General features: G+C 43.2%; 1 protein-coding gene across 1 annotated transcript; it reads left to right on the forward strand.

The window, feature by feature from the left end:
- The first annotated feature begins 2701 nt into the window (after positions 1-2701).
- FCAMR (Fc fragment of IgA and IgM receptor) lies at positions 2702-15807 on the forward strand. Its single transcript, XM_042782586.1, has 6 exons — positions 2702-2740; positions 6189-6249; positions 10919-11257; positions 12905-13655; positions 14323-14438; positions 15638-15807. Exons 1-6 carry the CDS (start codon positions 2702-2704, stop codon positions 15805-15807), a joined length of 1476 nt encoding a protein of 491 aa, XP_042638520.1.
- Positions 15808-20911: the final 5104 nt, after the last annotated feature.

The raw sequence follows: 20911 nt of genomic DNA on the forward strand, positions 1-20911 counted from the left end.
GATATCCCTTGTTCCACATCCTCTTCTGAATCTGGCTTGAACCTCTGGAAGTTCTCTGTCAATATACTGCTGCAAACGTTTCTGAATTATCTTCAGTCAGATCTTACTTGCATGTGATATTAATGATATTGTTCTATAATTTCCACATTCTGTGGGATCACCTTTCTTTGGAATGGGCACAAATATGGAATTGAAACGTATCCCCCCAAAATATGTCAATTTGGCTGGGCCATGACTCCCAGTGGTTTAGCAGTGATGTGAGGATGTAATCATCCCTATGTTATGATCTGATGATCAGTCAATCAATTATAAGAGGATTAGGGTGGGATGCAAGGAGGTAAAGGGATTTTCCCTGGGGTGTGGCCTGAATCACCTTTTATCTTACAAGAGATAAAAAGAGATAGAAGTGAGCAGAGGAGGGACCTTACCACCACTAAGAAAGAAGAGCCAGGAGTGAAGCATGTTTTCTGGACCCACAGTCCTTTCATTGAATGTCTTCTAGATACAAGGGAAGAGTGATGTCAAGACACATGGAGTTCTCCAAGTAACACTGGCCCACAGATGTTGAAAGGAAAACAAGGATTTTGCTCCAGAGCAGACAGAGAGAGAAAACTTTCCCTAGAGTTGGCACCCTGAATTCAGACTTAAAGCCTCCTACACTGTAAAAAAATACATTTCTGTTTGTTAAATCCAGCCACTTGTGATATTCTGTTACAGCAGCACTAGAGAACTAAGATAATGGCAAAGAAAAAGAAGAAGGAAACGGACCCTGAATAGATCAGAATGCTCAAAAGTCATTTTTTGAGGCTCTGGTTGTTACAAGATGCCTACTACCTGTTCGTAACTCATATTAATTTTAATATTATTTACTTAGCTTCTCACTGCCATCGATTCCAACTCATAATGACTCCCTTTTGGGTTTTCGAGGCACTAAATCTTTGTGGAAGCAGATTGCCCAGTCTTCCTTCTGCAGAGTGGCTGGTGGGTTTGAACTGCCAACCTTCTGGTTAGCAGTCAAATGCCTCAGGCACTATGCTACCAGAGCTCCTTATTGGTAACTAAGCTAAGTAAATAATATTAAAATTAATATTAAGTAAAGTTAATAATATTAGCAGCTAATATCTACTAAGAATTTATTGCCTGCTGGGCATTTTTAGTTACATGGATTATCTCATTCGATCTAAATAATAACTTTATGAGGTAGGTGCTATAATTTCCTGTTCTACAGATTAAGAAAATGAGGTTGAAAGAGGATAAATAACTTAACCAATGTCACCTTGTAGTAAAAAGTACAGCTGAGATATCAGCTTGGAGGTCTGACTCCATGGCCTATGTGATCAACCATGATGAGGAGCTAGGAGAAGAGTAGTCATCTCTCCACCATCTGCAAGAAGATTATTCTTTTCTGGGGATAAGCCTCTGAGGGCAGAGCCTCTGTGTACAGCTCTTCAGGCTGTGCACTGATTAAGAGTGCCACACCTAAGGGGGTGTCATACATATTATAGGTATATTCTAACTTATATGAGAGGCTGGGGGTGGGTACAAAAATCTTGAGCTCCTGACTATATGCTGGGATAGCAGCACACATAGCGGCACACACATTCACTAATGTATGCATGTACAAGACTTCCATGTCTCAATCACACTCCAAATGTGGAGATGTTTCTCTTTCTGTCCTGTTACTTTCAGTGACCCAATTCCTACTCCCATTGGGGTCATGGAGAATACACATTACCACTTGTTTCAAGTTGTGCAGCATTATACCAATTATTTTTTTTCCTTAAGGAAGAGGTGCCCTTTCTAATTAGCCCAACTATGCCTTATTGTCTATCTGGGGTCCTTAATAGGGAAGGGTCTTTAATACAGTCTGCAGCACCCCTGACCCCTTGAGCCCCTTAGTTGTTCAGTGCTTGGATTGTGCCTGCCATTTTAATGCCAGCTTAAAACCAATAGAGGTGGGAAGATCAGATCTGTTATAAGGAAAACCTCACCTATAAAATATTCTCCAAAAGGAAATACTGGGTGTTTTTTAAGTGTGTCATCTGGATATGCCACACTTGCTAATGTTCTCCTTCCATGAAGATCATTGCTTTATGGTATTATGCTTTGTCCAAGGAAGGAATTAAAGTTTTCCAGACTCTGTAGCTAAACTGGAGCCAGTGACCCACATGACCTAAACTGCCTCTCCATAGGAGCTAGAGGGGCCAGGCCAGCTAGAGTGCCCCATTCATTCCTCAGCCAGACAGCAGGGGAATTCCTTTCCTGAATTTTGAAGTTTCCCTTCTCTCCTGCCTAAGTGGTTTCATCACTTGTCTGGGAGACGCCTTAATGGGCTGATGAAGCTGGGACATCCCAAAAAGTCTTGGAGTGAGGGGGAAATGGGAGGAGGAGGAACATGGATCAGTGTGTTCCCTTGAAACCAGTGGAAAAGTTCTGCTGGAATAAGTGACAGTAAGAACAACAAGAACTCCCTGTTATAGGTCACAGAAACAAAAGCCCCAAGAGAAGTGACTTGTTGAAAGTTGCGGAGAGGTGAGTAGCAGAGCTGTGCCTTGCATTTGGATCTTCTAGTGCCAAGTACAGCTTCTTCCCAACACATCACAATGCCTCCTCCATCTCAAGGTTTAAAGAAGACATCTAAACACAAGCAACTCAAAGAGATTGAAAGAAAAGTCAAAGGAGATCTCGTTTCTGGATCAAGATGCATGGAGAAGGCTCAACCAAGCCCAGAGCACAGAAGGTGAGATTAAGTGTTCTCTACAAGGTTGGGATCCTCTCTCTGAATATGGGTGGTGAGTTGCAGCAGTATCGGTCAAGTATGCACCCAGATTCTTTTATCAGAGCAGGCTGAGCTCATCCCAGGAGGCCAGGTAAGGATTCTGGAGTTCAGGCCACAGTCTTCCCTCTGCCTCCCTACTCTTCTACTACCCCCACCCTCCCTCCCACAAAAGTGCATGTTTCCTTAAAGGACTTTGGGTAACTTGGAACAAATAAATGCTAGAAAAATGAAGGAGCTTTGAGATTATATAGTCAAGATTTTTTTTTTTTTTTTTTTAATAGTGAAGAGGAAAGGAGTACACTGCCCAAGGTCACTCATTTGGTCAGCACAAGCAAAGCAGAACCTCCTGAGTCTTGGTTCTGTGCTTTTGTCTCTATACCACACTGTCCCTTCCCTTGCCTGCTGCTCAGTGGACCTCCAAAGGGCAGTAGGGATTTGAGGAGTCTTACACCAGCCTATAATGAACAGGTGGCAGATCCCTTTCCAGCAAGACTAGAGGACCAAAAGAGTCCATGGTGTGCCTCTCACCCCCTGTAATTCTGTGCACTGTCACAGAGGCGGGTGGGTCCAGGTTGCTCAGTTGGAGCTCCCAGTCTTCTTGGAAAAGGTTATCTGAAGGCCACTGGCAAGGAAAGGATTGGGAGAAATTCAGTTGAGTGTTATCCTTCCAGCCTCCAATCAAGCCTGATAACCCTCTGAAGACTTTTTTTATCTCACACGCTGAGCTTCCTTATTGCCCTACTGAGGCAGTGTTTTCTCATGAAGCTGAGACTGCTACACTATTTGACTTCAGAGGAATAGGGTGGTGTGGTGGCCATACTTTGGCCCCAACATGTGCTGTGTTGGCACTTGTTGATGCAGAAAAATTAGACTAGATGGAAGCTGAGTGCCAGCCCCAGCATTAGCCTGGACTTGGCAAATATGAATCAAACAAAGGGTTGGGTGTAGGCACTCCCTGGGACAGCTTCCAGGTGAGGGCAGCAAGCCAGACACTCCAGTAGGCAGGAAGTGTTCTGAGGAAGCTGGCAGTGCCAAGGCAGGGGGTTTGCTAAGGGAAGGCACAGAAGGAGGTGTGAAGAGCCTGTGAAGTTTTCCAAATCTGACCATTTGGGCTCTAACTGGAAAGACCAGTCAAAGGCCCTATGGAGATGGATGAAGTAGAGGTGGACAACTTGAACTGTTGGGCCAACCCATGGATTCTTAACTTTTCTGTCATTCCCTTGTCTCTCTTCCCTTACCCTTTTTTTTTTACCTCCCCCTCTACATTTTCTCTCCTCTTTTCCCTACTTCCTTTTCCATTTTTACCCCCATTTCCTGTTTCCCTTTTTTTGGTTCCCATCCCTACAGCTATGTTCCAGACTGACAAGTGTCCCTATGTGCCTTAGTCAAGTTGAGGAATGAAAAGTGTCTTGCCTTGGGTCAAATCATTGACTGTCAGCACCTGTTCTTAATTTTTTTTTTTTTTTTAAGTTATCATTGAGTCAACTCCAATTCATGGTGACTTCATATATGAAAGAATTGTTGTTGTCATGTGCCGTCGATTTGGACCCGACTCATAGTGACCCCTTCTGGATTTCTGAGGCCGTATCACTATGGAAGTAGTGATACTCCTTCCAAGGAGTGGCTTGTGGGTTTGAATTGCCAGCCTTCTGGTTGGCAATCAAGTGCCTTAGGCATTACACTACCAGAGAACTGTGTGGCTGATATTTTCAGAGGTAGATTGCTATGCTTTTCTTCTGAGGCACCTCTGGGTATAGTTGAATCATAAAACTTTTGGTTAGTATCTGAGGACATCAATCCTTTCCATCACTCCATTTTTTAATATTAGCAAAGTATGTACTGAAGTAAGAAGGAGATATAATGGCTAAATGGTTAAATTTAGTTTTCTTCTTTTTATTTTTTTTCTCTTAATCTCTAGGTTCCAGCAACTGTAAGCAATAGATTGATTCAAAGAGTAGGTTTTTAATAAAAGAGTATCTATGAATATCCTCAGGAGCTCTGGTAGCATAATGTCGAAGGCCCGTTTCTGCTAATCAGAAGGTTGGCAGTTCAAACCCACCAGCCAATCCTCGGAAGGAAGATGGGGCAATCTAGTTCTGTAGTGATACTGCCTCGGAAACCCAAGGAGGGGTCGCTATGAGTCAGGTCCGACTCGACGGCACATAGCAACAGCAACATGGATATCCTCTGGGGAGTACAAAAGAAGTATAATGTATAACCTCTGTCATTTTAATCAGTAATAAAAGAACCATTTTGTACTGGTCAATATGGTATCCACTAGAGAGTGGTGGATTTTGCAATAGCTTGTTTGCAATAGCTGTGCATTGTCACCTGCCATATGCTAGACTTTGTGTCAGAACCTGGGGTCGAGATGAATGAGACAAACTGCTTCTTCCTTCAAGGTGCTCCCTAGGCCATTGGGAGACAACAGAGGAAGGAAAAGATCAGTATAGACTTGGGGCAGGGCTTCCTGGATATTGTGAGAAAGAAATAGACTAGGACCTGGGACAGACCCAATGCAGAAAACTACTTGGCCAGAGTGTGAATGTTTAACTCCTAATTGCTGCCTGGAGGATCAGAAACAGTGAAACAGAAAGTTTCCCTTGAAAGAATCAATTTCTCTTCTGCAAAGAGGAAGAGACAAGGAGAGAAGGGAACAGGAACTGCTCTCTATCAGGCTCGCTGTTGGGCACTTTTAACAGCTTCCTCATTTAAATTGTACAACCACCACCCTGTAAAAATGTTCTCATCCCATATCCTACAGATGAGGAAATGAACCTCCAAGGCTGGGTAACTTTTCCAAGTTCCTGCACTTTCAACTGATGCCTGAACTTCTAAACATGTGGCTTTTCCATGCCACAATGCTCTCCCCCACTTTCAGAGCTCCATGCTGGCAAGTGGGAGCTGGGCTGGAATCCCACAGAGAGAATTTCACCAATTCTGCACACAGAAACCTCAAGGGTAGGGGAAATTTTAGCCTTGGTGTAAGAGACTGAGGCCAAATAGGCATATTTGGAAGTATGAGGATGGAGTCAAAGTTCTCTCAGAGAGAGTGATTCTTGTCTTGCTTTTATTGTTGTTGTTTGTTGCCATCAAGTTGATTCTGATTCATGGTGACTTCATGTATGCAAAGGATTTTCATAGGGTTTTCAAGGCCAGGAGATTTCAAAAACAGATTGCTGGGTCTGGCACCTGAGGTGTCTTTGGGTAGGTTGGAACAGCCAACCTTTTGGCTAATAATCAAGCACTTAACTGTGCTACCCAGGGACTACTTTGTCTTACTCTTAGATGTAATCAATACAGACCCCACTCTACTGATGGGTAAACTAAGATCCCAACACCAGAAGGTGCTGCCCTGGGCCCCATTGATGCTCCTTTTGAACTTCCTTTCACTTAGTGTCTTTTGCAGGTCACCAACCAGAGGGCAGGATGGAAAATGCCCCTTTTCCTCACCCTATGCCTGCTGCAAGGTGAGTCCCAAACACAGCCTCCTTTCAGAGCTTGCAGAACTATGCAAACCCAGACCTAAGTCTTCTAGGCCTTAGAAACTCCTGACCAGCACCTCAGAGGCACCCAGCACTCCCTTGTCAACGTGGGAATATCCATGTCTCTCTCTCTTGGGATCCAGAGCCAGATAATGGATCCTGGAAGTGGTCAGATTTGGCCCAGAGGAAATGAGGGGGGCAAGAGTTCATATGACAGGACATGTGCCTGACTTGATGATTTCCAGAATATTCATGTTTCCATGTTGCCAATTTTCTGCTCTCTCTCATTTAAGTAATGCCTGAAATTTGGCTGTGTTTTCAAGATAAGGATCCCAGGACATACAAAAGATAGAAACAGCTGGGATTCATTGCTACTTATTATACAAACACTTAAATGTCAGGTTCATAAAGATGAAAACCCTACCCAACTCTTAAAGAGTTTAGAGTCTACAAAGAAACTAGATAGGTAAACAAAAATTCTATTCACTTATTAATTCAACACACATTTGTTGAGGGCCTACTATATGCCAGGAACTGGGAGCAGGAAGATGAAAGACAGAATCCCTGCCTTAAATGTCCTTACATTCTGGTGTGGTGATCTTGGTCAAGCTCAGGTGGCAAGTGGTCCAATCTCCACACTGTGATGTCTGGATTTTATTCTCATGATGATATGGAGCCATAGAATAATACAGTGAGCTCAGTAGCTAGAGGTCACTGGGTGACATAAGCAGTTTGCAATCACCTGCTAATTGTCTTACTTAACCAGTGCTACTATAGCAGAAATACCACAAGTGAATGGCTTTAACAAACAAATTTGTTCTCTCACAGTTTGGGAGGCAAAAAGTCAAATTCAGGGTGCTGGCCCCAGGTGAAGACTTTCTCTATCAGCTCTAGGGAAAATTTCTTGTCATCAATCTTCCCCTAAGTCTAGGAGTTTCTCAGCACAAGGACCCCAAGTCTAAAAGATGCACTTTGCTCCTGGCTCTCCTTTCTTGGTAGTAGGAGGGCCCTCTGATCTCTGTTTGTTTTTGTAATCCCTTTTATTTTATATTACAAAAAAATTGACTCAAAATATGACCTAATTCTGTAGATTGCATCCTGCCTTATTAACAAACTTACCACTAATCCTGCCTCGTTAACATAATAGAGGTGAGGATTTACAACACATAGGATAATGACATCAGATCACAGAATGGAAGATAATTACATAATACTCACAAAATGGAGAATAATTTTGTAATAATGAGAATCATGACCTGGCCTACCTGACACATATTTTGGGGGGACACAATGCAATCTGTAATGATAAAAAAACAGAATTTGGTACCAGAAGAGTGAAATGTTGCTCTAACAGATACCTAAAATGTGAATGCAATTTTAGAATTGAGTGATGGATGAAGGCTGGAAGAATTTTAAGGTGTCAAATAGTAAAAGCCTAAGGAGCTCTGCTCCATAGTGGATAAGACATTTGGCTGCTAACCATAAGATCAGAAGTTTAAACCCATCAGCCACTCCATGGAAGGAAGATTGGGCAATCTACTTCCGTAAAGATTTACAGCCTCAGAAACCCCGTGGGGGTTGCTATGAGTCAGAATTGATTCAATGGTAGTGAGGTGTTTTGTTTTTTTTTTTAAGAATTTATATAACCAATTACCACAGCAGAAAACCCATCAGCTTAGACTGAAGGGGAGAGAGAAAGAATGAAACCCTGTCTATCGCTTGGAATTCTATAGGCGGTAAACAGGCCAAAGGAGCTACATCTATTGTCTCCACAAAAAGGAAAAAAATCACCTCTGGAGGAGATTGGAAGTCAGCAGAACTGTTGGAAGGAGATGGGACATAGGACCTTCTTTGTTTCAAAGAGTGAAGTCATGGCCTCCTAGGTTTAAAAGAGTCAGATCTTCACTAACTCAGTTCTGGAGTGTGAGCCGCTGTTCACAAGTGCCAGGGGGATGGGGCTCACTGTCAAAGTTGGGAAGTTGGGTCTACCATGCAGGAGGGGCAGAAGAACAGAGCCTGTGTGAGGCAAGGTGGTAGAGTCACCACTCAGATGGACTAGGAGAATAGGGCAGCCCAAAGCCAAGGAAGCAGAGATGGGGGAAGACTTATGCCAAGCAACATGGGAATCTCCAAGGGACTAGGAAGCTGAAGATACAAGGTCCTTCTCTCAGGTCTGAGAGAGATAGAAAGTCTTCCCCTAGAGCTGGTGCCCTGAATTCAGACTTCTAGCTTCCTAAACTGTGAGAAAATAAATTTCTGTTTGTTAAAGCCAGCCACATCTAGTATTTCTGCTGTAGCAGCACCAGATAACTAAGACAGAATCTAACCTAAAAGTTGGCAGTTCAAACCCAACCAGAGGCACAGCAGAAGAAATGCCTGGTGATCACTTCCATAAGGATTACAGCCAAGAAAACCCTATGAGGCAATTCTACTCCATAACACCCATGAGTTGGAATTGATTCTATGACACAGGTTTCAGTGCCTACAGTGTCCACTATCCAGAAACTAGTCCCAACTAGATGCTTAATAAATAATGAATGAGTTGACTAATGAATTAAAATGTTATGATAATGCAAAAAAAGATTAGCATCTACTATGTCTGACTTATAAACAAATTATATTAAAAAAAAGAAATTTGAGTTTCAATAAATCCAAGGTAATCAATATTTGAGCAAGCACTCTGCAGTTTAATTTAATGTTAATTTTACTTTCTCATTGCCCTCTTTACAAAAAGGCAGGTTTCCTGTGGTCCTGAGTGAAAATTTAGGGAGGTTCATGACTTTTATGTTAATTTATAGGTCTCTGGGTGGTGCAGATGGTTTGTTCTCAGCTGCTAAACTAAAGGTTGGTGGTTTGACCTCACCCTGCAGCAGCACTGCAGAGGAAAGGCTGGATGATTTGCTTCCTTAAAAGTTATAACCAAGGAAACCCCATGGATCTCAGCTCTACTCTGTAACACGTGGGTTCATCATGAGTTAGAATCAACTTGACAGCAACTTTTTCTTTCTTTTCCTTTTTTTTTTTTTTTTTTTTAAACATAGGTAATAGTCCTAACAGTCACTTTAGATCTCCAATGTTTTAATTTAATAATGTTAAGTCTCCAGGTAAATATTTGGGTCAGCACTTTAATCTTCATTCAAAAACATTCCCCCCCCCAGCCCCATGCAGTCCAGGAAGGAGGGAAGTATTGCCTTCTCCTTTTGTCTCCTCCCCCTCTTCCCCATCTCAGCAGCTGCAGATGATGATTTGGACCTTAGCAAGGTCACAGCAGCCTAAGGGAGGGGAGATAGAAAGCTAGGCCAGCTCTTACTTGATCAGAGGGCCTGGAGCTCTCTAGCCTGGTAGGATGTTAAAGTTGGCTCTTTAGCACTTCCTCCTGTGAATGCCTTTCTTCTTTGGCCCCTCCACACAACAGGATTGCCTAAGTACTCTTACATCCCACCTCAGATGACTGCAGACTGCCTCTGTCCCTTCTGGAACCCACCTCTGGGCTATGATAGTACTCTTCCTCGCCCTTCTGCTAGTAAGACTTTCCCTCTGTCCTGCTTCAGACATCTTGGCTTTCTTAGTCATGAGTCACACTCTAGTATGAGGCTTTCCTCTAACTGCAGACATCACTCACTATGCTCTCAAGTGGGCCAGTGACCCTTTATCTGGCTTGAGATGAGCGAACGGGGACTCCTGTTGGCCAGTAACTCTACTTCCTTACTAATAGAAACCACAGATGATGGCTGGGTGATGATGGCTGAGTGATAGACATAGATAGCTGCTGTCTATTTGACTCCAACTAATGGCACCCTATGTACAACAGTATAAAACATTGCCTGGTCCTGTGTTAGCCTCATAATCATCTGCATGTTTGATTTTATTTTATTACTGTGCTATTGTGCCAACCCATCTCACTGAGGATCTCCTTCACCCTCACTGGCCCTCTACTTCATCAAGCATGATGTCCTACTTCAGTAATTGATCCATCCTGATGATGTGTCCAAGGTGCTTTGGCCATGCAGTGGTTAAAGCACTTGGCTGCTAACCAGAAGAGTGGCTGTCTGCTTCAGTAAATATTACAGCCTTAGAAACCCTATGGGGCAGTTCTGTTTTGTCCTATAGGTAACTATGAGCCAGAATCTACTCCATGGCAGTGGGTGGTGGGATGATGTGTCCAAAGTAAGGGAGTAGGATAATATTCTGTTGTGATCCATAGGGTTTTCACTGGCTAACTTTTGGAAGTAGATCACCAGTCCTTTCTTCCTAGTCTGTCTTGATCCAAAAGCTCCACCAAAACCTGTCCACTATGGATGACCCAGCTGGTATTTGAAGTACTAGTGGCATAGTGTCTAGCATTATAACAATGTGTACACCACCACAATACAACAAACTGACACAATACAACCATGACCACATGGGTGGTTGGGCACATGATAGCTACTTTTTTTTTTTTTTTTTTAATAGCAAGTAAATGATTAGAACATGATTGTCTCTCAGATGGAGCCCTGCTTCAATGACTAAGTTCTATTATTCCATATTGATTCTGCTTAGCTTCAGTGGCATTTTCTGAGCTGTTCCTAATTCTGGAAGAGTTTGGGGCTTGCAGCTCCCCAAACCATGACTGCATTCAGCACTCCCTCTCCTTGGACTTTTTCTCTACCTACAGCTGCAAATGCTTTGAAGGGCCCACGGCTGGTATCTGGGGAGCCTGGTGGAGCTGTTACCATCAAATGCCATTATGCCTCTACTTCTGTCAACAAGTATCAGAGGAAGTACTGGTGCCGCTTGGGTCCCCCAGAGTGGATCTGCCACACCATTGTATCCACCAACCACTACACTAACCATCGCTACCGTGGTCGTGTGGCTCTAGAAGACTTCCCACAGAGCAGCTTGTTTGTGGTGAGACTGTTTCAACTGTCCCTGACTGATGAGGGGTATTACCGCTGCGGCATTGGAAAAAGAAATGACATGCTTTTCTTCAGTATGAATCTGACTGTCTCTGCAGGTAGGAGCTGATGGCTGGTGGACAAGCTTGGTGAAGTTAGTAAGTGCTAGGAAAGAGAAGGTAGAAGAGGAGACTCAGACCCAAGAGAACTTTCAACACTAGGGAGTGATAATGAACAGCTGAGGGTAAGGCAAGGACTTTCAGAACCAGACCTTCATTTTAAAAGTACTATGGTCTGACTCAACAGCACATAACAACAACAACAACATGCGAAGTGCCTAGGAGCTCTGGTAGCATAGTGCCTAAGGCATTTGACCGTTAACCAGGAGGCTGGAGGTTCAAACCAGCCACTCCTCGGAAGGAAGGTTGGGCAATCTACTTCCATAGTGATACTGCCTGGGAAACCCAAGGAGGGGTCGCTATGAGTGGGATCCAACTTGACAGCAGTGCATTTGGTTTGGTTTGGTATCAAGTAGGTATGAAGCCCTGGTGGTGCAGTTGGTTAAGCACATGGTTGGAAATTGAAAGGTAAGTGGTTTGACCCCACCAGTCACTCTGGAGAAAGATATGGCAATCTGCTTCTGTAAATATTTATAGGCTTGGAAACCCTATGGGGCAATTCTACTCTGCCACATAGGGTCGTTTTGGGTCAGAATTGACTCGACAGCAATGAGTTGTGCAAACAGTTAATACACTCAGCAGTTAACCAAAAGGTTGGAGGTTCAAGTCCACCCAGAAGCACCTTGGAAGAAAGATCTGGTGATCTACTTCCAAAAAATCAGCTATTGGAAACCTGATGGAGCACAGTTCTATTCTGACACACATTGGGCTACAATTAGTTGGAGGTGACTATTCAACAACTGATTTGAGTTTTTGCTTTTTTAAAAAATCAGATAGATAGTAGGAAAAGCTTCCCAATGAAATAATCATATGCATTCAGTTTCCTCCTGAACATTGTGGAATACATATTTGGAAATAGCCCTGTGAAGGCAATGAATTGGATAATGTAGTCTCTTGTGGTCATGATATCTCAGGGGTCAGATGTGCAGAGGAAGGACTACTGAAGAGCAGGCAAGACAGGCAGGACAGCTAAAGTGCAGGGACAGAGGAACTGGCTCTTCCTATAGCAGACCCTGGCTGAGCCCTTCAGCAGGCATCTGGCAGCTGCCAGTCTATTCCCCTCTGTGTCAGGTTCCAGAAAGCTGATACAGAACCACCTATCCAGAGAATGAAGGAAAGGCATCCAAGCTGTGAAAGGTCACTCTCCAGAAGAGATGGCATGTCAGAAAGCAGCCAGCCACTTACACCCAAGCAGAGATTTGTTTTATTAGCTGCTGCTTTCCAACCATATGCTGAGATCGACTGCTCTGCTGGAATTAGAGTTTTTCTTTTATTCTTTTTTGAATAGCTGTACATGATGGGCTGTGGGCCTCTGAGGGAAAGGCAGCATGGGGTTCTGGATAGCTGGGTGGAGAGAGGTAGACATGAGAGAGAAGATAGGAACATAAAATGTCAATATTTACAACAGAACAGAGAACGCATCTGGGTTTTCCAAATTTTTATTTTATCCAACATTTTGACCAAAGGCTGCATCTCTTAGTAGATTGAATTTCATTTAACAAATATTTTAAACCTGGAGTCCTTTGCTAAGCCCAGAAGGTGGCCTGGAGAGCCTTCCCTTGTGGTCTCTCTGTGCTCTTCCTACAGGTCCTTTCAGCATCATTAGTGCAGCTGCTAGCAAGCTCACCACAAGATCCTTGGCAACAGCATCTCCAGTGGCCAATAGATGGACCCCAGGAACCACCCAAACCACAGAAGAGCAGGGGGCAGGATGGGACAAAATTATTCCAACTCCAGGAACCCGCAAAACAATAGCTTCAGCTAAGGGAAGACAACCCTTAGGAATAACCAGGTCAGTAGCTCCAGGGATAGGCAGCTGGGCAGAAGTTTCCATTAGAGCAACAGTTCCCAGCCCAGAGAGTAGGGCTTCAAAACTTACAGTCATATCAAATATAGTAGAAGACGTTTTGGTGTGGAGCACCAGAAGCTCAGTAGCAAACAGGGCTAGGGTAAGTGATGACGGGAGGAAGGTGACCACTTCCAAGGTTGATGGACCCACAGAGGAAACAAGGAGGGTCATGATAGCCCCAGATGCAACCTGGGAGGTCAGAGGAACCATCAGGCCATCAACCCTGACCTCAGAAAAATGGGCCTGGGAAAATCTCCAAGATGCAGCATCAATTTCTAAGCAACCAGCTCCGGGTTCCAATGAAGAAACAACCCGAGGTGCAGGTGTGTGGACTTTGGGAACTACCAGCATAGAGATGGCAACTGTGGAGGGAAGCACTAAAGGACAACTGGTGTCTACTGCTGGAGACAGTGGTCCCCAAGCAGTGCCGAGCAAGGTGGTAGCAGCAGGGCCCCTGAGACCTCGTGGCAAGGGGTCCTCCATGAAGAGGTAAGAACCCAGGCCTCTCTCCTTTGTTGGGACTCCAGCTCTACCTCACCTCCTGCATGCCCCTTGGTGAGCTGACTTCTGTACCCCTCTCCCTCCACTCAGTCTTCTCTCATACCCATAAGACAGATAAGGGCCAGGGTGTAAACATCAGATATGCTCCCCTAACTGAAAGATTCCTGTTGTGAAAATGGTACCTGTTTATTTTCATGTAGTTTTCCAGCAAAATCTAGTGATAGACTGACAGAATATTCTAGAATGACAGAATATTCAGGCTGGAAACTTAGACACGTAAAAAAATAAATAAATAAAAAATAAAAGATGAAAACAGGAGATTCCAGAGAGGGGAAGTGACTTGCTAAAGCCACAAGGAAAGATTGAGCTAGAGCCAAGTCCAAGCCTGGATTTTCTGATTCTCATTCAGGCCTCCTTCCTGTTAAGGCATAAAGTGAAGCCCATATGTAGATGGATGGAGTAGGATAAAGGATTCAGGATTTGGGAACTTGCAGACAGGATTCTAGTCCCTGCTCTGCTACAAACCAGAGAAGAAGCGAAGGCAGCTAACTTCCCTACACCTCTAAAATGCAGAGCTTTGGCCAAGTGATCTTTAATTTTCTCCCCAACCCCAACCTCCCCTGTCCTGTGCTCTCTCCTGCTCCTTCTACTTTAGTTCTTTTCCAGAAAAAAAAAGTGTCTCCTGGATCCTGACTCCAGTCTCCACAGTGCTGCCCTTGGTTATACTTCTAGCTCTTGTTGTATTGGAAAGGAAGCTCTGGAGAAAGAACTGTGAGTTTAAGTATCCCCAAGCCTGGGAAGGAAAGTGCTTGTCTCTACATGACACCCCCAGGGCTGGGTGGAGTCACAGGATGCCAAGTCTTTTGGACATAAGTTGATTTTCAATTCATAGCAATTTCATGTGACTAAGTGGAACTGTCCCATAGGATTTTCTAGGCTGTAAACTTTTTAGGGAGTCCTTGGGGAGGGCTAACAGATAAGCACTCATCTACTAGCTGAAAGGTTTCCAGTTTGAACCCACTCAGAGGTGTCTCAGAAGACAGGGCTGGTGATCTGCTTCTGAAAAGGTAGAGCCTTGAAAACCCTTTGGAGCACAGTTTAAGGAGCCCTGCTGGTGCAGTGGCTAAGTGCTCAGCTACTAACAGAAAGATTGACAGTTTGAACTCACCAGCCTGAGAGAAAAATGTGGCAGTCTGCTTCTGTAAAGATTACAGTCTTAGAAATCCTATGAGGCGGTTCTACCTTGTCCTGTAGGGTCACTGTGAGTCAGATTTGATTTACAGCAACATGTTTCTTTTTGGTTAATCGTTATGGAAGCAGATGGCCTGGCCTTTCTCCCACGGAATCACTGGGCAAATTCCAACAGCCAACCATTCAGTTAGCAGCCGAGGGCTTAACTATTGTGCCACCAGGGCTTCTTGGATATAGAAGAACTACTTCTAGTCCCAGCCATTTTAACTCCCTTGGCCTTAGTTTTGTTCTGTTTTTTTTTTTTTTTTTTTTTAAATCATCAAATAGAGAAATCCATCTTTGTCTGAACTTTTCATTGGCATCCCAGAGTTCAAGGAGAAGCTCTTTGGAGGATGGCAAGACATAACACTAACAGGGTAGACCCCAGCAGCACTCAGTAGGAGTTCAGGGTCCAGACATGGGGCCAAACTCTGCATATGCACCCTCTGCATGGTCCTGCTGAAATCCTCCCAGAGCAATGTGCCAGACTCAAATACTCCTGACATGAGTGCTCCAAGGTGTTGAGATGTGGTGAGGAAAGGTGAAGTTTTCTGGGAGCAAATGCAGAAGGTTAAGATTCTCAGACCTAGAGACCTGAAGACCAGTCCAATTGCTGTTGATCTGAGTGAGGGCTCAGTTGATAGCCAACTATGTTAAGTGTGGGGTGGGTGGGAGTGGGGAAATTAAATCCAGCAGCCTTCATACCATCACCCTCAAATCCTGCTCTTGTGCCTATGCAGCTCAGGAGGCAGAAAGGACACCACAGGTCACCCTGATCCAGATGACACGTTTCCTGGAGTCGAGTCTCTCACCTGACCAGCTGCCCCACATGGAAAGAAAGATGTGGCTGGATGGCTCTCCTCCTACCCATGCCAATCTGGTCATCCCAGCGAGGGATCCCAGGCCCTGAGGAATGGAAGGGGAAGTTGCTTGGCCACCATGGTATGGCAGGACAAGACTAGACATCTCCATGACCCCACCCTTTCTTCATCACCTTCTTTCATCTGTATAAAGGGAGCTAATGGGGTTGGGGCTTCATCTGGAGGAAAATAGCCTGGTGGAGGATGGGGGGTAATTAGTAAATTATCCTTTGGCCTAAGAAGATCAGGCATGGCCAAGAGTGACAGTATGACTTAAAGAAGCCTTCAGGAAAGGATTGACTAAACACTGAAAGAGGGCCCCTAGGAAAAGTATAGAATTTCCATTCCTAGAAGTTCTTAAATACAAGAGGCTTCCAATCAGAGCGAATTACTAAGCCTCAAATGTCACACCCAAATCTCGTTGGGCTCCCCCTTTTCTGGATCCAGTCAGGACTCAGTCTACTCCACATCTGTTCATTACACTCCCCTCACCTTTTGTCATTCACTGCTGTTTCAGATATACCAAACTTGCTTTCTCAGATAGACTTTACATTCCCAGAGAATTTTCATCTCAATGTCAAAATAAACTAAACCCCTTACCATGGAGTCAATTCCAAGTCTTGGCAACCCCATGTGTTACAGAGTAGAACTGAGCTTCATAGGGTTTTCTTGGTTGTAATCATTATAGAAGCAGACTGTCAGGTCTTTCTTCCCCAGTGCTTCTGAGTGGCCTCGAACTGCCAACCTTTAGGTTAGTAGTGAAGCACAAAATATTTGTTTTACCCAGGGATCTTCTCCAACTCACTGTTGTTGTTGTTGTTATGTGCTGTCAAATCTGACCCGACTCATAGCGACCCCTCCTTGGGTTTCTGAGGCAGTATCACTACAGAAGTAGATTGTCCCATCTTCCTTCCAAGGGGTGGCTGATGGATTTGAACCGCTAGCCTTCTGGTTAGCAGTCAAGTGCCTTAGGCACTACGCTACCAAATCTCCCCTCCAACTCACTAGGACCCCAGTAAATATTTGCAAGTGATTGGTGAACTGGAGACCATTGATTCAGTGACCCCTGGAGTCCCACGCATGCAGATGCTCTGAATCCCACTAAGGCAAATGGCCAAAAGGAAGAACACTTCTTCCTCAGATCATTGCTCCCTACCTGGTCCACACTCATATGTTATTTGGTGCTGGCAATCACGGTTCCCTTTTTACCCAAAACCTTCAGTAATAGCTGTGGGACAGCAGGTTCCTTGGAAGGGACAGGAGACTTCAGTCACACTAACCTAGACCTTTTGACTCAGTTGAAATTTTCTGGGATTTTCCTAAATTCATGGAGAAGGAGGGTATTTTTCAGTAGGTTTGCACCTTCTTCATAAAGATCCTCTTGTTCAACTGCTTATAAATCTTGAATAGCAAGGACCATAGATGAAGCTGGGACTTTTTTTGGCGGGGGGCGGGGGGGGGGCGGTTGTTGCTGTTAGGTGCTATCAAGTCACAGCAACCCTATACAACAGACAAAAAACCTCTATGTTTGAGCTCATCATTGCAGCCACTGTGTCAAGCTACCTCGTGGAGGGTCTTCCCCTTTTTTGCTCACCCTCTGCCAAGCATGATATCCTTCCAGGGACTGGTCCCAATTAATAACAAGTCCGAAGTACATGAGACAATGCCTCACCATCCTTACTTCTGAGGAGCATTCTGATTGTACTTCTTCCAAGACTGATTTGTTCATTCTTCCATGGTATATTCAATATTCATCACCAACACCATAATTCAAATGCATTGGTTCTTCTTTGGTCTTCCTTATTCATTGTCCAGCATTTGCATGTATATGAGGCAATTGAAAATACTATGGCTTGGGTCAGGCACACCCACATCATCAAAGTACATCTTTGCTTTTTAACACTTTCAAGAGATCATTCATTGCAGCAGATTTGCCCAATGCAATAGATCATTTGTTTTTTTTGTTTTGTTTTGTTTTGTTTTGTTTTTGGTCATTTGATTTCTTGACTACTGCTGCCATGGGTGTTGACTGTGGATCCAAGCAAAATGAAATCCTTAACAAACAACTTCAATGTTTTGTCCATTTATCATGATGTTGTTTATTGGCCCAGTTGTAAGATTTTTGTTTTCTTTCTGTTGAGGTATATTTCATACTGAAAGCTGTAGTCTTTGATTTTCATCAGTATATGTTTCAACTCCTCTTCACTTTCAGCAAGCAAGGTTGTGCCATTTGCATTTACTAGGTTGTTATTGAGTCTTCCATCAATCCTCACGCTGTGTTCTTCTTCATGTAGTCCAGCTTCTCCGATTAGATTAAATAAGTATGTTGAAAGGATACAACTCTGACACACACCTTTCCTGATCTCATACCATGCAGTATCCCCTTGTTCTGTTTGAATGACTGCCTCTTGTTTCATGTACAGTTTCCTCATGAGCACAATGAAGTGTTTTGGAATTCTATCCTTCACAATGTTATCCATAATTTGTTGTGATCCACACAGTCGAATGTCTTTGCATAGTCAGTAAAACACAGGTAAACATCTTTCTGGTATTCTCTGCTTTCAGCCAATATCTATTTGACATCAGTAATACTATCCCTCATTCCACATCCTTTTCTGTTGATGTGCTGCTGCAAACATTTTGGAATTATGTTTAGCAAAACTTTACTTGCATGTGATATTAATGATATTTGTTCAGTGACTTCCACATTCTGTCTATCACCTTTCTTTGGGATGGGCAAAAATGTGGATCTTGTCCAGCTGGTTGGCCAGGTAGCTGTCTTCCTAATTTCTTGGCATAGAAGAACATTGCATCCGTTAGTTGCAACATCTCAATGGATATTCCATCAATTGCTGGAGCCTTGTTTTTTTGCCAATGCCTTTCGTGCAGCTTGGACTTCTTCCTTCACAACAATCAGTTCTTGATCATATGCTACCTCCTGAATTGTTGAACACCAACCAACCCCTTTTGGTACAGTGACTCTGTATTCCTTCCATCTTCTTTAATGCTTCCTATGTCATTCAAAATTTTGCCCACAGAATTCTTCAATATTGTAGCTTGAGGCTAGACTTTTTTTCTTCAGTTCTCAGCTTGAGAAATGCCAAGCTTGTTCTTCCCTTTTGGTTTTCTAACTCCAGGTCTTTGTAGATTTCATTATAATACTTTGTCTTCTTGAGCCTCTCTTTGACATCTTCTGTTTAGCTCTTTTATTTAATCATTTCTTCCATTTGATTTAGCACTTTACATTCAAGAGCAAGTTTCAGAGTATCTTCTGGCATCTATTTTGGTCTTTTCTTCCTTTCCTGTTTTTTTAATGACCTTTTCCTTTTTTCATAGATAATATCCTTGATGTCACACCACAACTCATTTGGCCTTCAGTCATTAGTGTTCAATGCATCAAATCTGTCTTGAAATGGTCTGTAAATTCAGGTAGGATATACTCAAGATCGTACTTTGGCTTTTGTGGATTTAATTTTTTTTAGGTTCGTCTTGAACTTACAGATGAGCAATTGATGGTCTGTTTTGCAGTCAGCCCCTGGCCTCGTTCTGACTGATGAAATTGAGCTTCTCCATTGTCTTTTTACACAGATGTAGTTGATTTGGTTCCTGTGTATCCCACCTGGTGAGGTCTATATATATAGTTATCATTTATATTGTTGAAAAAAGATGTTTGCTATGAATAAGTCATTGGTCTTGCAGAATTCTATCATGCCATCTTAGGAATTATATCTACCACCAAGGACATATTTTCCAAATTTTGTATTCTAATCATCAGTAATTATCAATGCATCTTGATTGCATGTTTGATCAATTTCAGATGGCAGACGTTGGTAAAGATCTTCAATTTCTTCATCCGTGGCATTAGTAGTTGGTGTATAAATTTGATATTCATATTACCTGGTCTTCCTTGTAGGCACATGGGTATTATTCCATCACTGCCAGTGTTGTTCTTCAGGATAGATCTTGAAATGCTCTTTTTGACAATGAATGTGATGTTGTTCCACTTCAATTTATGGTTCTCCACATAATTAGGAGCTCTGGTGGCATAGTGCCTAAGGCATTTGACTTCTAACCAGAAGGCTGGCCGTTCAAACCCACCAGCCACTCCTCAGAAGGAAGATTGGGCCATCAACTTCCGTAGATATACCACCTTGGAAACCCAAGGAGGGGTTGCTATGAATAGGATCTGACTTGACAGCAGTGAGTTTATATGATTGTCTGATTCAAAATGACAAACATCAGTCCATTTCAGCTCACAAATGCCTAGGATATTGATCTTAAAACATTCCATTCCATTTATGACAACTTCCAGTTTTCCTAGATTTATACTTTGTACATTCCATGTTCCAATTACTAATGGATTTTTTTTTTTTTTGGAGGGGGTTTCAAAAAGAAAGCAGAGTAATTTTATGTGGATTCTATTTTATAACCATTTTACTCCATGACTGTTAAAGGGCTTTCCCTCCGTCCTTGTTCCAAACGTCTTTCCAGGAATCACATCTGCTCTTTTATTTTGCCAGATCTGTGGGCAAGCTATCTAAACTCCATGTTTGGACAGAGAAGACTTTGATCAATGGAAGCAGAAGGGAAGGAAATTTCTAACATAGAGTCAAGAATTGTCAGACAGAACTCCCAGAGAACTCAGTGTCCCCTCCTAAGCTGTCAGCAGTGCCAGAAACCCTTTATATACCTCCTCTGAATAGGTGAGGAGCCCTAGTGGCACAGTGCTTAAAGTGCTCACCTGCTAACTAAAAGGTCAGCACTTCAAACTCATCACCCACTCTGTGAGAGGTGGTAGTCTGCTTTGGTAAAGATTTACAGTCTTAGAAACCTTATGAAGAAGTTCTAGTCTGCTTTGTAAGATTGCTATGAGTCAGAATCAACTTAAGCACTGTGGGTTTTTTGGGTCAGATCTGGCGCTGAACCCAGAGGTTGTACTAGGAAAATCAAGGAGATGTAGCTTCATGCTTTGTGAGAGAGCTATGTTTTCTTAAATTAGTAGGGAAGTTGCCTTTATCTCACCAAATAGAATCAGAGAATTTCAGAGCTCACAGCTTCTTAGAGATTAACTCATCAAGTATCTTCAGTCTAGAGTCCCTTGGTGGTACAGACGGTTAATACTCTTGGCTACTAAATGAAAGGTTGGAAATTTGC

Source organism: Orycteropus afer, unplaced genomic scaffold, assembly GCF_000298275.1.
Source record: "Orycteropus afer afer isolate SDZICR_OR568_19922 unplaced genomic scaffold, OryAfe1.0 scaffold00013, whole genome shotgun sequence".
Taxonomy (NCBI): domain Eukaryota; kingdom Metazoa; phylum Chordata; class Mammalia; order Tubulidentata; family Orycteropodidae; genus Orycteropus; species Orycteropus afer.

Coding starts and splice junctions, on each gene's coding strand:
- FCAMR (XM_042782586.1), top strand. CDS start 2,702: ATGCATGGAGAAGGCTCAACCAAGCCCAGAGCACAGAAG. Junction 6,250..10,918: donor CACCCTATGCCTGCTGCAAG/GTGAGTCCCAAA, acceptor CTCTACCTACAG/CTGCAAATGCTTTGAAGGGC. Junction 11,258..12,904: donor GAATCTGACTGTCTCTGCAG/GTAGGAGCTGAT, acceptor CTCTTCCTACAG/GTCCTTTCAGCATCATTAGT.